Here is a 16,048-nt window from a genome sequence, read left to right on the forward strand (position 1 = left end):
TGCTGATAGAAAAAACTTCCAGGTGGAACTTGATAACCTTCTCTCTTAAATCAAATGACATCTCTTTAGTCTTAACCATGGCGATTGTGTGACAAATGGATTAAGTTGTATAAATGACCTTAAATTCAAGTACGACAAATACGGTGAACAGATTCGGAAGTAACATTTCATTTGGTTTTGTCTGAAACACCAGACAGCAGGATTAATGCATAATTAGAAAATACAGCTACAGGGGGCAGTTTGGAAATACATGTAATGAAGGGTCTACAGACCAAAGATTATTTAAAGTAGTTTGATGCATTAAGGTTGTTTTTGGGTAAAAACAGTTAAAATGTGTTTAATTAAGTTGTTTGCTATAATAGATATGAATCATGGGGCCCAATCAGCAGTATTTCTATAGAAAACTAGAAATCCATTCCCAAAAATATCACTCAAAAGAGTTTATGAATTGAGGTATGAACGTTCCAGGTATTCTGCACATGTGATCTTTAACTCTGGATACCTGAATCAGAATGACTGAGAAACCCTCCGAAGGAACTGGAAACACCAGATGACTCCACTCTTCAGATAATGATGTTGCCCTCCCTCTCAGGAGAAGTATTCAAGGTGTGCTCTGTCCTCTATACCCAGGCATGTATACTATGTTTTTAATTATTACTTATGATGGAATTTATTTCATTCTAGCATCGTTTGCTTTAATCTCCCTCTCGATGACAATGTGCAATGCATTTAAGCTTAAGCAGATGCTCTCTGATTGGTTGGCCTGTGGCAGTATTCTGAGCTCCATATAGATATAAGAGATGAGGAGAGACATTGTGACAGGATGAAGACGAGCAGACGTCTGTAAAGCAGCAGGTGAGTCCAAAACCACAAGAGAGCCGGTGCATTCTGAGCTGAAGCGGCAGGAAGTCAGTGTGAATCTCCTCTGGAAAACCTCGTTTTGACGTTTGGACTGTTGTTTGATTCTTGCAGCACAGATCCAAAGTGACCACACATCAGTTTCCATCGGATCGCTCCAGAATGACTCTCAGCATGAAGGTGAGTCTCTGACTGTGAAAAGTGCACCGTACAACATTTATCCAGCCAGCGGTGAGGAGGAAGATTATAGATTATAGAGATGGTAACCTGCTGCGGGATTTTCTCAATAGTTCTGAATTAAGGACTTTCCCAGTGACCTCCCCGAACTTGTCCTGCTCTCCTCTGTTCCAGCCGCTCCTCCTCCTCCTCCCTCTGATGACCACATGTTTGGCCACCAACGAGCCGCACAGCTGCCACGAGGTGGAGCAGGACCTCGGCCTGCCGAGCGGCGTTTACGCCATCTATCCAGTCCAGTTTGGGCCCTCAGTGAATGTACGCCGTCTACTCTCATCTCTTCTTTTAGTCTCACCCCATCTTGTAGTAACTTGTAGTTCATGATCGTCTCATTTTGCCTCATTTCATCATAGCCTATCATTGCACGCCATTATCTTCAGATTTCATCTCTCATCTGGTTCAATATAACCTCATTTGTAATCCTGGATCCGATGACATCTCCTCTCATGTCATGTTGTCTCCCCCGTGATGTGTGTAGGTGTACTGCGACATGGACACAGACAGGGGGCGCTGGACGGTGAGTAGTTTTCTCTGCTGTTGCACCTCCAGCCCTTCATAGTGTACTCATCAGAAAACAATAAAAAAAAAATAATTCAAACTTCATGCCTGAAGTATGATCATGATCCAGCATTTTTTCAGAGTTTGTATTTTTTTCTTCTAAAGTAACTGGACAAAGTAAACGAGTGTTCTGGCTGTCAGGAGAAGTTTAAAGCAGAACTGTTGACATTTATGCAACACCATCTACATCAGTGTGGAGCACACCTGACACAGACCAACACTGAAATGTAACTAAAGTCCAAAAAAAGTAAAGTTGGTAAGCACGTAAAAGCTTGATGAGATCTTTTGTGTTTCCAGGTTTTCCAGAGGAGGGAAAACGGCGAATTGAACTTCTACAGGCCCTGGGTGTTTTACAGGGACGGCTTCGGAAACCCTGAGGGAGAATACTGGCTGGGTGAGGACTCAGACTAAACCAACAGTTAATGGACCATCTGTGTTTTTAGACTTACACTATACAATCATTTAGTTTCTTACTGTTTTTAAATCGTCCCATGACAGTTTTTGGAGAAATAACCTCAATTCACTATTCTTTCTAGTTAATTGTGGAGAAAATGTAAAGAAGCTACAATGTGACACGGCTGATAGCAGGAGCAGAGTGTTTACATGATGCTGTTTTAATCAAACGTGTGCAGGTCTGGAGAACCTCTACCAACTCACACAGGGTGGAAAGTTCGAGCTGCGAGTCATTCTGGAGGACTTTGAAGGAAACAAAGTCTACGCTCAATATGATTCCTTTTTTATTGATGACGAGAGTAATGGTTACACGCTCCATGTGTCAGGATTCAGGAATGGGGGCGCCGGTGAGTCACACCTTATTTTATAGGTGTTTATAAACTGCCGGTTTGGTCAGAGACGATCAGCGTCTCAGTGAATGTTCGCATCCCATGTTTTAGTCCTTTAGCAGCGGGTGGATCGTCATCGTCTCGTCTCTTTGTTTCTCCAGGAGACTCTTTGAGTAACCATGATGGACAGATGTTCTCCACCTTCGACAACGACCAGGACAGCGACAACACAAACTGTGCGCAACGTTTCCTCGGAGCATTCTGGTACAATAATTGCTACCGCACCAATCCCAACGGGATTTACCAATGGGGACCTGTTAACGACTTCTTTTCTAATGGAATCATTTGGTCAAGGTTTAGGGGTAACAGGTACTCTCTGAAGGCCACCACCATGATGCTACGTCCCTGCTGATAAAGCTGCAGGACGTCACGCAGTCATCTCTCTATAAAATTTACTGATCTTTAAAGACAAGACTTTGCGAACATTTATGGGAAGTTACAGGGTGACTTCAAAGGGTCCTATTTCAGTTTTGGGTTTGTCCTTATTTTCTTTGACGTTTCTCTTTCTGTTTTCTGGTTATTTTCACATGGAAAACTCAACATATTCAAATAAAGTTTTAGCAATGACATCGTTTGTTTATTGGTCTTTATTTTGAAAGTACATGTTTGTTTATAGCTTTCATTTTTGGCAACCAGACCAGAAATAAGTGATTTGTTGTTTTTTCCCCCCCTTTTCATTTGCAAATGTAGCTACTCTAACACTGGCTAACCAAAGTGACACTGACTCAGAGCAGAGGATTCAGCGGGAGCTCAACGAAGCCACCCGGAGCATCGGGAGGTCTCCGGGGGCATTTGGTATTATCATTTGTAGTAATAATTATTGGGCATTGTATGTGAGCTATTCAATTTTAAGAGTTAATAGTAATATATAGCTTTGAAAGTGGATTTTCTTTCCCCCCTGGTTTTGTGGTGCCCCCTGGAGGCCAGAGCGCCCTAAGCATTTGCCTATATTGCCTAGCTGGCCAACTAGCACTGCAGGTAAGCAAGCTTTGCGGCCCACACTGTGCTGATGAAATGTGCTGCCACGTGATTTTTTTGTCTGAAAGAAATCTCGGAAAAAAACTCTGACCAACCACCTACCTCTTCAAAACCAACTCACCTCTAATGGGTCATCTATCCCCAACTGTGTCAGCTTATCCACATATCTCTGCTTACTCTCTCCGTCCAGATGACTCACAGCTGTGGACAGTTTGTACTGTGTGGTTTGCCGACATTTCCAACACACTTAATAATAAATGTATCACGTCCAAAATGGCACAACAATTCATCACTTTATCACGTGGGAGACTGTTGACGGTCCCTCAACTGTGCTCTTCTCAAAAACCCCATGTCTGTAATATTAATCAGCCACAGAAACGTATGAATTAACAAACTTGTGTGTTTTCAACAGATTCAACATTATCTCACACACGTGTGTGTGTGTGTGTGTGTGTGTGTGTGTGTGTGTGTGTGTGTGTGTGTGTGTGTGTGTGTGTGTGTGTGTGTGTGTGTGTGTGTGTGTGTGTGTGTGGTTGTGTGTGTGTGTGTACAAAATAAACAACAATAATTCAAGTCAGGCAGATTTTGCGTGACACGCAGGGACGTCACCGAGAGGAAACTCTTGATTCTCATTTCATACAGAGTGTGTGTAGATTGTAGAAGGTAATCATTACAGATTTAAGGAAAATAAAAACGTCACAAAGGACAGGACAAACCAAATGACCCTCGCATAACAAAGACACATATGAGGAGACACATGGACAAAGTCATTCACCTAGCACCCATCAGCCCAGAGAAAGCCCTCCTGGAGAGTTGATCTCTATTTTTTTAAACACTTTAATGGTACAAAATCCAATTAGTGCCCACAGAGTGTTAGTATGATTGCACACTTTGTGTACACAAAAAGCTTGTAGTGCAAGGAAAACTTTATTTTAAATCTTGAAAGTATAAACGGATGATGTTACATTGGCGCTGAAAAACTTTTCAGATAATCCAGACTCATGTATACAACTTTGTTTACTTCTCAACGCACCTGAACAGGTCACACAAAATAATGATTTGCTCAGTGGCGGCTGGTCATACATTTCTTGGGTGGGGCTCTTCACCATTATTCAATTTCAACCATTGTTAACTTCAGTGCTTTTATAAATTACATTACAACAATCTTGCCTCTTTTAGATTGAGAGAGGCCTCAGTGATGAAAACTATTGAACTAAAACTACAAAAGAAATCATGCTTAAATCTGTGGGAACTTCCAGGGTGACTTCAAAAGCTTCTATTTCAGTTCATATAGCGTCCCAATTTGAACTTATAAAAGAATCCCAACAATCTTACATCAGACGACAAGCTGATCAACACAGCATAGACATGATGAGAGCAGGAAAGACATGTCAGGTCAAGTCAAGTCCAAACGGAATCAAAATCTTATTTATACACCATCAAAAATGTACAAATCTTGTCTTCCTGTCAAAATAATAATTGAAAGAAAGACAAATCAACCATGAGTATGTAGGAATGTCAATCGTATCTCTGGAGTTTTACTTTGAAACAGGAAAGGGACAAGTTTGTGACAGGACTTTTCTCACATAAGATTGTCTTCATTTTCTTTGATATTTTTCTTTCTTATTTCTGATGGTTTTCATGTGGGGAAACTCCAATACAGCGAAATAAATCTGATGAAATCGCAGACCTTTGTTCATTGGTCTTTATTTTGAAAGTAGTTTCTTTATTGATTTTATTTTTGCAACTCCCCCCGAAATAAGTGCTTTCCTTATTTTCCTTTTGTTGTTTTTTCCCTTTTTGAATTTCACACACACACGTCACACATTCACTCATGTAGCTGCTCTAACATTGACCCTGAAAGTGACACAGTAACAGTGACTGAGGTTCTCCCTTCCTGTCTTCAGTACTTTACTGACCAGTTCCGATTATTGAGGGGCATCAGTCAGTCATGTTTTATGCTCACTTCATACATAGTTTTAAAACTGTAGTGTTACAGGTTTAAAGAGAATAATATCATCACAAAAGACGAGACAAACCAAAATGGCTCTCACGTACTATGGGCGTATATGAAGAGACACACGGACAAAACAAAAAAACAAGTCAGTGCTTCTCCAATGGCGGGGAGGACTCTGCATCGTCATTTTCAAGCATTTTCTGCATGAAGTCAATGTAGTACCTCTTCATGTCAGGTTTCCTGTCTTCTCCAAAGACATGTCATTGGAAGACGCTGTCTGAGTGAGTGAAATGATAATGGCAACCAAGCTGTTTCCTTTATGATACACTTCTCTTGATATGTCAAGAAAAGCTTGATCATCCATAGACAATCCTGGCTTTTCATCTTCTCAAAAACTTCAAATCCCAGCTTATTCTCTCTAAGGTGTTCACCATCACTACCAGAAGTTGAAGAACCGTTAAAGTGGGATGGCCCAGGCTTGTGATTCTCCTTCAACAGGATCTTTTTCTGAGCACATGAGCTTTCAGCACACTAAGAGTTTCTGACTGATGAGTGGTTCCCAGGCAAGCTTCACCCACAATAACCCAACCAAGGTCCAACATAGTGCATCGGGAGCACTCTTGTCTTGTGCAATTGCTGTGATTATGTTAAATCAAGAGCCATAGAATGGCTGGAATGACTGACACAGAGAATTCAGACAAACTGGCAACGCGACCTGAAACTGAAGCCAAATATATACCACTGTCACCAGGTGACGACAATCACACCCTCAGACACTGGTGAAACACATCAGAGCTGGGAGCAGCAATCAGACACAAGGAAGGGGAGTTCTTCGCATATGGAGTACGAATTACAATTAATGGAATATATTAAGTACTCGTATCGGTACTCTATATTAGATAAAAGTTAGTATTTGTACTTGTACTTTTTAAAAAAAAAAAGTGGTATCGGTGCATCCCTCAAAGTTGGATATGCGCCTGGCCAACCACCACAGACCCAAAACAAGAGGCGTCACCTAAGCACCAGGGCCAGTCTCTGAGGAGATGGGTCAACAGGACAAATAATACCCTGGTCTGACCACTGAGGGGCAGCAATCAGTCATGGTCACCATGCTCAGCACATACAGTGTTTGTGCAGAAGCTCAACAGCTGGCTTGTTGCAGGTTTAAATATAGAAAGTTATTATAGTTGACAGGACAAATCAGATTGCAGTCACACGGTGTTGCAGTGTGTTTGGTCACTGAAATCTGCCTCGACACCACTGAGGAGCCCCCTTATTATTACTCAGCTAGTTTTTACACAGGATGCACTTCCTGCGACAACATGGATTAACACCCCCCCCCCCCCCCCCCCCCACACACACACACACACGCTGAAGCTTTTCTTAGTAACCAAAAACTGCAAAGTTGAAGTTTCCACACAGTTCAGAGCCTGGAGAGGATCCACTGTTTGTGCACGGCGCCCCAGCTGGAGGAGGCAGGAAGAGCAGCGCGTGCTCCCCCCGTTACCCCGTCATGAACATCTGCACTACACAGGAAGCGGGACAGGACACCTCCAGATACGGCCCCGTCATGCCTGGGCTACGGCGCAGGAGGAGATTCAGCATCGACGAACAGCGTTGATAGACGGCCGAAAGGGAGACGATGAGGGAAAATCAGCTTTCATTAAAGGACTTGTTTTCCCCCAGATCGATCAATTACACAATTACCCAGCATCTCCTGGGGTAACACCCTCCTGGGACCACAGGCACAACATGAACAATGGAATCCCTCTTCACTCCAGCGGCTCCAGCCTGCAATTTGAGCTCCAGAAAAGAGTAAAACAATGACGTGTAAATCATTCAAAGAGGGACGTTTCTTCATTTCATCATACTTTTGTGTGCTGCAGCTGGCAAACTAAAGGTTGGAAGAGCAGTAGGATGATTGGAACTTTTGAATTCCATCATCTACAGTGAACTATCTCATTCAAAAGATTCAGAAAATGTGGAGAAATGTCTGTACACAGCAGGCAGGACTGAATACAGGAAGAAACCACTACACCACCTGTCAACATTTCCAAAATCACTGTTAACACTGCAAAACCATCTGTCTGGGAGCACAGTGTTTTGGGACATTGTCCTCAGGTTCCACTGTGTCAAACCACTTGTTCCTGAGAAAAGTATTCCTTGGAGCCCCCTGCTGGTCCCCACACCCCCCCCCCCCCGAGAACAGATGTTCACAGCGGCGGATTTCATAATTGGCTTTTTTTTCCAAGCTGCAAAACGATTTGCCGGTACTTTTGTGTGTTTATGTGGTAATAAATGTACATTTATGTACATTTGTTTCAATTTAAAACATGGTATTCTCCATATATATATATACACTTTAACAAATATATCAAAATCCGATTGTTTGTATTGTAACATCACAGCTGTTTCACAAATCTCTTGGACATGAAAACCCTTAACTCCAACCACGCGGTGTTTTTTCTTAATAATGCACCAATTGAAAACCAGCTTCACGTGCTTCTACTCCTTTTCCTTCTGGAAACATTGTGATGGTAGATCTGTGATGGCAGATCTGTGATTGTAGATCTGTGATGGCAGATCTGTGATGGCAGATCAGAGGCTGTCAAATTGGGCACTCTTCAGTCTTGAGAAAAATCCGGTGCTAAACCAGGAGCTTCTTCAGAATAGAAATTTTCCCGCCGGCGATGCAGAGCGTAATCTGCATCGCATTTTCAAAAGCGGAGCCTCTCGAAATGTTTTCCCTCCGCCGTGGTTGCTCCGTTGTCTGAACATGCAGCTACTGACATCATTGCACTCGTTGGCCACCAGACAGAGAAATATCTGCACCGCATGCTCGATTTCTGTGCATCCATCTTTGTTCTGTTCGTCTTGTTCATATCAGGTTTTAAAAATGGCGAGGGCGACTCTTTTGAACAAGTTGGTCTTGTTTGGGATTCTTAATCCAATAGGGAAACGTGAGTGTCATTGTAAAACAGTTTGTCAGGAGATAATCTGACTAGTTGTTGAGTAGAAAGACTCCCATGACTCCCAGTCCACCTTCACACTCAACGAAAACCATTGTCTGTGGTCACTTCTTACTAGTGAGAGCAAAAGTAGAGCAGTCAGATCATGTTTGTGGTAGCCTCCGCCCTGCAGCTGGAACATGTGGGAGGAATCAGCCCGGCTCTGTTTATTTTGCTGATCTGAGACGTCTCGGAGGACAGCGAGGGGCTTGGCTCTCACGTCCACGGTGGTCTGAAGACGCGTTCATGTATCACAGCCTGAGCCACCGTTCACTCCACTGCTGGACCCGAGCAGCTTTTTGACTTTTTCTTGGTCTTTCCCGACAGAAGTCCATCCAACGAGAATTGATTCCAAACTTAAAATAGGACACAGGTCCCTTTTTCTATAGTTTTTATTTCCTGCATCCATAAATTGCTGCTCTCATCTTTTGTACCACCACTAGAGGGAACCATAAAAATCCCTTTTTTCTCTTAGTTGGCGCAAAAGAAAAAATCATTGTATTCAAAATAGGTCAGAAAGACACAGGGAACAGTTTTATCATGAAACTATGAAATAGTCTGAAAAAGCCCCAGGGTCAGAATCCAGTTTATTCTTTTGAAAAGAAAAAAAAAATATTTGTGCATTTATACTTTTAAGACTATTTTTATACTTTCCAAATATATTGTACTGTATATTCTTACTATCCTTCACAGTTTTAATAATTGTAAAATAACTAATATTTGACAATTGTGAAAAATTCACAATTTTTAATACAATAAACCATTTTAAAGAAATCCCACATTCCAGAGGTAAAAATCGCGTCCTGGTTTTTATGGGTTCTGGGCCGAAAGAAAGAAAGAAAGAAAGACTCTTTTATAACATTTAAACAGCAAAAAGTTTGGTAGTTTTTGAAGTACAGAAACGGGAGCGACTGAACCAGAGAGGAAGGAGTTAAAGTGTTTCCCCTCAGTCTGAGAGGAGGAGGAGGAGGAGGAGGAGGAGGAGGAGGAGGAGGAGGAGGAAAAGGTGTTCTCCATTGATATCCATGTTGTCCATTCTGTTGGGAGCTGAGAGGATGTGGAGTGATGAGAGGACGCTGTGGAGACTCAAACTGACTGCAGCCGACTGTGAGTTTGTCTCTGATTCTGCAGCACGACGCAACGAAACAGAAATCTGATGCTTCTATCTGTTCTATTTCTGTTTTATCTTTGTTTTATCTCTGTTTGCACTCTGTTTTGTTTTGTCACTGTGTTTCTTCTGTTTTCACAGTTTTATATCTGCATTTGATCAATGTTTCATAGCTTTTTTTTTTTTTTTTTTAACTCTGTTAGCTCTCTGTGTTTCAGCTTTTATTTTATTTATTCATTTATGAACATGGACAAAAAATCATAAAAGAAACAAACAGAAACGAGCAATCCAGAGTCCACACAACCCACATTCCAATTTTACAATATGCGTGTTGCATGTTCGAAGAGGGGGTAGGAAGAAGTATAGCTGTTTTACGTTTGTGTGTTTTCACTGGTCTGCATCATACGACAGCTGCAAATGATCAGTTCACAACGTTTCTTCCACTTTCTCACACAGAGATGATAAACCCTCTCAACATTTTGCTTTTTTTATATGAAGCTGCAGCAAAAGCCACATTATCTATATTTACTGTCATTTATGAAACAGTTTGACTTATTTCACAGTTTCCAAAGCTCAGTAACACCCAGAAAACGGACCTCATTCCAATAAATGAACAGTTTTCTCATTATTTGATGATAAACTTGGAATTTAGTGGCATGACATCCATATAGTTGCTAAATATGACTCTTGGCGATTTCAGTGATATTTGGACCTTCATTTTAGTTTATTATCTTAATTCATCATCAGCATCAAAAATAAATAAATAAATATTTATTAATATAAATCTTTTTGAATCTTTTAAAAAAAGTTTTACTGAAATATTTTGTGTTCTTATCTTATTTATTTATACCAAGGAGTATTTAGAAAAGCCATTTAGAAGTTTTGGATATTTTAAGATGTTTAAACATTTAATGTTTTTCACCTAATCACTTTTTGGGGGGGATTTTATTTATTTTCAACATGTTTATTTATTTATTTATTTATTATCTCGTCAACCTTAAACCTTTTTTCTTTAGATTTTTCTTGCTTTATCCTCTTTTGTCATTGTTTTATCCATGACATTTTTGTGCCCCTCCCCCCCATTATTCTTTTATTGTCAACAGACTAAAAATTTATCAATTTTATTTTGATGTTAAAAGTTGCTTGCGCCTTTGTTTGCTTTCTCTTTTTAAGGTATTTATTTTATTTCCTCATTGTTTTTTTGTTTTTTTTGCTCTAATCTTGTAAACCAATGAGAAAGCTTCTGTTTGCTACTGAGCACATTGGATAATTGTTTCCACCATGAACCTGTTTGATGATTTGAAAAGTTAATCTTCAGCTTTTCCCCGGTCAATGCAGTCCTCCTCCGCAGTAGAAATGCTTCCAACGGGTTTTTTCTCTCTCTCCTCGATTGTTTTAATTTCGAAGCGTAAATGTCATTGAGCGGCGGAGGAACGCCGGGCGGTGTCTTGTTCCAGCTGGTTACGCCTCTGTTGGTTTTTCCACTTCTTTATGATCTGCTGCTCTGAGAGTTTTAGTTTGCGCGGCAACGTTTTCAAATCGATGTCTGTTTGCACACAAGAGGCGGAAACGCTGAAAAAGATGTAGTTAGCATGCCAGGCCAGGAGCTGGCGCTGTTGGTTGTTTTTGTAATGGAACCACACACACACACACACACACATGCACGCAGAGAACAATACGCTACAAACATTAACAATGGGAGTATATGGACATTTGTATGGGCAGACATCAAATGTGGAAGTGGCTCTGTCCCGGGAGAATATATGTACAGGGAGTCATGACACTATGGAGGAACTATTGTTCTTAATGCCCATCTACACATCCGTAAAGAACTTTTTACCATGGCCACAGTAGCTTCCTTTCAGATCAATTGCCTTTTCCCCGTTTCCATGGAGATGGACGTTTTCAAAAGTTGCATTTTCAGTGGCCGTGTAAACAAACACTCAAGACGCAACAAAAGTTTTTCACTTTTTCACAAAAGGGATCTAAGTTCATACTTCCAGATGAAGGGAGGTGAAACAAAAGGTGTCTGATCAGAGTGGGAGTCAGTTTGGATGAAAGTGGAGAAAAAGGCCAAACATGTGGACCCAGACAGCAAAATACTGCAAGGATTCATGCGGAAGTCTTGAGATCTAGATTCTTGAACGGCTTGCCCAGTATTTATTATTATTTTTTGAATGAAGTAAAGTTTTCCATGTCCATATCTGATGAAGTTACACACATAATAAACCAGATTAAGAACACATCGACTACTAATAATACTATAATACAACTGAGCTATTTCGCTTCCTGTTTGCAGCTAGCTGCTCTGTCATTGGCTGATCGCTGACACCAGTACCCAGATGGCTCACCTGTTCCTCGCCAGTAAGATCGCCATGCCAGACGACCACCACAGCAAAGGTGGTGTCCGGATGCCGTCGTCTGCCTCCGTCGACAAGCTGAACCGTGACCGGCCCAGGAAGGACCAGCACGGTCTGGTGGTGACCCGCGTCCCCCACATCAACGAGGTCCAGCTGACGGCGGCAACCGGCGGTGCCGAGATGTCCTGCTACCGCTGCACGGTGCCGTTTGGCGTGGTGGTGCTCATCACCGGCGTGGTGGTGACAGGCGTGGCCTACACCTTCAACTCGCATGGGTCGACTATCTCGATGCTGGGTCTGGTGCTGCTGGGCGTCGGGCTGGGCCTGCTGGGCTCTAGCGCCCTCTGCTGGAAGCTGCGGCGCAGGAAGAAGAAGAAGAACAAACGCAGGGAGAGTCAGACTGCCCTGCTGGCCAGTCAGGGGTACTGCGTGGCCTGACCAACAGGAGGGGGAGGTAGGAAGCAGCAAGCAGGAAACAGGAAGTATGGAGCTCAGACTTTACCACCGCCGCCTGCAGAACGAGGAAAACTTCCTTGATAACAATTTTGATGATCATTCCTGAAGAAGATCCTGACTGTGGATTAAAGGTTTCTGAAGATTTCATCTCCGGATTTTTCTGGTTCAACCAACATTATTGTCACGTCTGTTCAACCAAATCAGACATAATGAAAAGCATGTCATGGATTTTTATGGCTTTTTCACTGAAGCCGAAGTTTTCTTCCTACTTGGAAGTTTCTCTCTCTCTCTCTCTCTCTCTCTCTCTCTCTCTCTCTCTCTCGCTCTCTCTCTCTCTCTCTCGCTCTCTCTCTCTCTCTCTCTCTCTCTCTCTTTTGAGACCTTTTTATCCTGTAGATGTTTAATTTCAGACCGAAAAGTTATTTCAAAGTGGTTAAAGCCTTACTCAGATTAAGAAAGAGGACAAATCAGCACATTTGATTTTTTTTGGTTTGTTGCCCAACGAAATGGAGAGCTACAACATCAAAACCAGGTTTATTTGCATCAAAGTTGAAAATCAGAGGGGGGAAGGAGGTTTGTTCAACTCTCATAAAAATGTGATCTCATCGCCAAATACAGAATTTCTTGAAACTACGTATTGTTAAACTCTTTATTATATCAAAAAAGATTTAAACATGATAATATTAAACACAAAAAGCATGGTGTCCCCCCTCTATCTGCCTCACAATGGTTTGGTCCATGTTGCTGCCTGTGGACAAGTGGAAGTGTAACAGAGTGGAAATAAATCTAATTTCCAAAAATTCAGGTTAAACAAGAGTTTGATTTCATTTTACTCAATCTTACTTTGTACATTGTTATTTTTTACATATAATTCTGCTCTACTGCTTTGAAAATAGTTTGTATGGCATGAAATTGGTCCGAATGATGGATTTCAAAAGTCAAAATCTATGCATAAACCTAAATAACAACGTGGACCAAATTTCTGACAGCCTTCAGTTTGACAGGAAACATTCAGAAAAGCAGTTATTTATTTCAGTGAAAACCTGTAAAATTTGGATGTTGTGAGAGTTTAAGCTGCCGTTTAAAAGCTCACTGATGACATCGAAAAACTAAACTCACAACATGCCGCTAATAAGCTATGAAAGACACAATGAAGGTACTCTTGTTTTTTATGTACAGGTTTTTGTGACCTCTTGACATTACTCTGAGAATTCTTAATGCATTTTGAGTTCAATCCGTGGGAATCTTCTGATTTATCTCAAAAACACAAGAAAAACATTAAATATGCAAACAAATAAAAAATGCTATTTACCACAAACGTTAAGGCACTCCCTGTCCTTTCAGCAGTTTATTTCCTTTGTTTTCTTCCCATTGTAATTCTTTGTGAATAAACCTCTGCTTTAAGTACCATTTGGGTCTAAAATGCAGAAAATCATGATTTCATAGCTCCATCAGGGGACTTTTAGTCAGAAAAAAGAAAATATAAGTAATAATAATAATCATGACATATTTCAGCTGTTTGTCTCTAAAACTCAAGAAGTCAGACTTTTCTCTCATGAATATATTTGTTTCTTCTTTATGAAAACAGTACAAACTGTACACTTTTTGGCTTCACTCAAAAACAGTTAAACTCTTCATCTTCATCATCAGATTTTAACGTTTTTGGTCACTAAGGCTGTTTCGAGCTGAATGCGGTACTTTGTTTAAATTGTCCATGTGATTAACGACATAGTATTAAAATCTAAATACTAAAACTTTGTTCTTTTTGTATTTTATTCACTGCTGTGCCACATTGTTGCTGTCATTATGGAAATATCCACAAGAGGGCAGCATCATTTGACCTTTTCGGGTCTGGTTAGTGCAATTTGACCTAATTCGATATGATTTGAATGAAAAAGATCTTGTTTAATTTTTGTTGGTTAAAATGGTATTATTTTGAGATTATATTCTAGGTTTAAGAAGTAAAAATGTATATATGTGTAGAAAGGAAATGTTTGCTTTGATAATTTCCAACATTTTAAAGACAAAAACACTTTCCAGCAGATTTATCAACGATAATTGTAAATACAAAAAATAAATTTTTTTATAAAGGAAATATCTCCCTTGATAGTTGTTTTTCTTCTCTTGATTGTTGTGGTTGTAATTACTCTGACCAGTGGAAGGTCGCGAGCTTCCCAAGCGTTTTTGACCCCATTTTTTTAAAATGGCAATATTTCAAGGCCTCCATTCACACAACGGTCTACTCATGTTTACATTTAAACTCTGCATTTGTTTTATTAACTAAATGTTTGATAGAAACTGTAAATCCAACAGTAAACAGATGATTTTTTTTGGAATCACTTCAACAGTGAAGTTCTTAAAAATGCTTCATGTTTAAGAATTTTTATTTTGTAAAAGGTAATTTTTTACATTCAGTGCTTTCGAGATATGTTCCACAAATTGGCTCTTAAAACACACGTAGCATCTGAAGCAGAGAAAAAAAATCACTAACCCTAAAGATTACAAATCACTGCTCGAGGTATAATTTAGACCTGCTCCCTCATCGATGGGGCGTGATAAAAACCTTCAAAAAACAAAACCACAAGAACCTCCTGGAATTGTGGGAATTGATGCCACAGACAGACTGTTTTTAAAAATATATAAATTTTAACCTCTAAATGGCCTCATTCACACTGCAGGGAAATGCCAAAACCATAGGGTCTGCTCACGTTTACACGGCAGTCTGATAGAGGTTGTGTTGAAAATGTAATGTGAATGATCGCAGTAAAAAATCGGACACAAGCAAAAAATCTGAATGGAGCATCAAGACCTGCAGTGTGAAGGTAGATCCAAATGTATTCACATAGGAAACTTGTACATTTAGGCACAGCCTGAATCTCTTTGATTTTTTTTTTTTTAAATCACTCAGCTGGTTTCTCGGTATTTATTCTGTAAACTGATATTTGCATCATTAAACTCCAGATTCAGACTGAACCCAGTGGCTCTTGTCTGATTGAATCATTGAAGGTCAAGGTCGCACTGCGGAGTGAACACAGGAACACTCTTCTTTGCATCACCTCCAACACGCCACCGTATAATACGCAGAACACGATTAGGGGCGGCTAATGCTAAGCTAATGACCAGTTTTATCACATGACCCTTAAATTAAACACCAATCAGCTCCGAGCTTCACTCTCCCCATCTACTAAAGTATTCCCTCCGGAAAATAGCTGGGAAATACCATAAACACGCAGGCACGCACACACACACACACACACACACACACACACACACACACACACACACACACACACACACACACACACACACACACACACACACACACACACACACACACACACAGCTCCTCTGCTGGGATGGAAATACAAGAACCAGAGAAAACAAACATAGAGATGTTCTTGAGGGAGGGGGGGTTACCAGAGCTCCCAGAGGGGGTCCAAAGCTTTGTTTGCTCTGAGATTGTTCATATCATATTCGCACATGCCAACAAAAACCTGAATAAGACACTTTGTCCACAATGGACAGTTTTGACCAGTTTCAATTTTTTGATCAAACAATCTTTAACTAGTTCCAAACCAGTTCAACACCAGGTTAAAGATCAGGTTCTAACTATTCTCACAAACCAATCCAGAAACAGATCTAAAACTAGAGTGGAACCAGGTTGAAACCAATCCAAACTGAGTCTAAAT

The 16,048-nt window shown here is 40.7% G+C and overlaps 1 protein-coding gene across 1 annotated transcript; it reads left to right on the forward strand.

Moving 5' to 3' along the window:
• The first annotated feature begins 9,468 nt into the window (after positions 1–9,468).
• Positions 9,469–14,109, forward strand: LOC308116339 (transmembrane protein 100-like). Its single transcript, XM_080474483.1, has 2 exons — positions 9,469–9,542; positions 11,843–14,109. The coding sequence occupies exon 2, from the start codon at positions 11,886–11,888 to the stop codon at positions 12,339–12,341; it is 456 nt and encodes a 151-aa protein (XP_080330609.1). The 5' UTR covers positions 9,469–9,542; positions 11,843–11,885; the 3' UTR covers positions 12,342–14,109.
• The last annotated feature ends 1,939 nt before the right edge of the window (positions 14,110–16,048 follow it).

This window comes from Lipophrys pholis (assembly GCF_963383615.2).
Source record: "Lipophrys pholis genome assembly, chromosome: 1".
NCBI lineage: Eukaryota > Metazoa > Chordata > Actinopteri > Blenniiformes > Blenniidae > Lipophrys > Lipophrys pholis.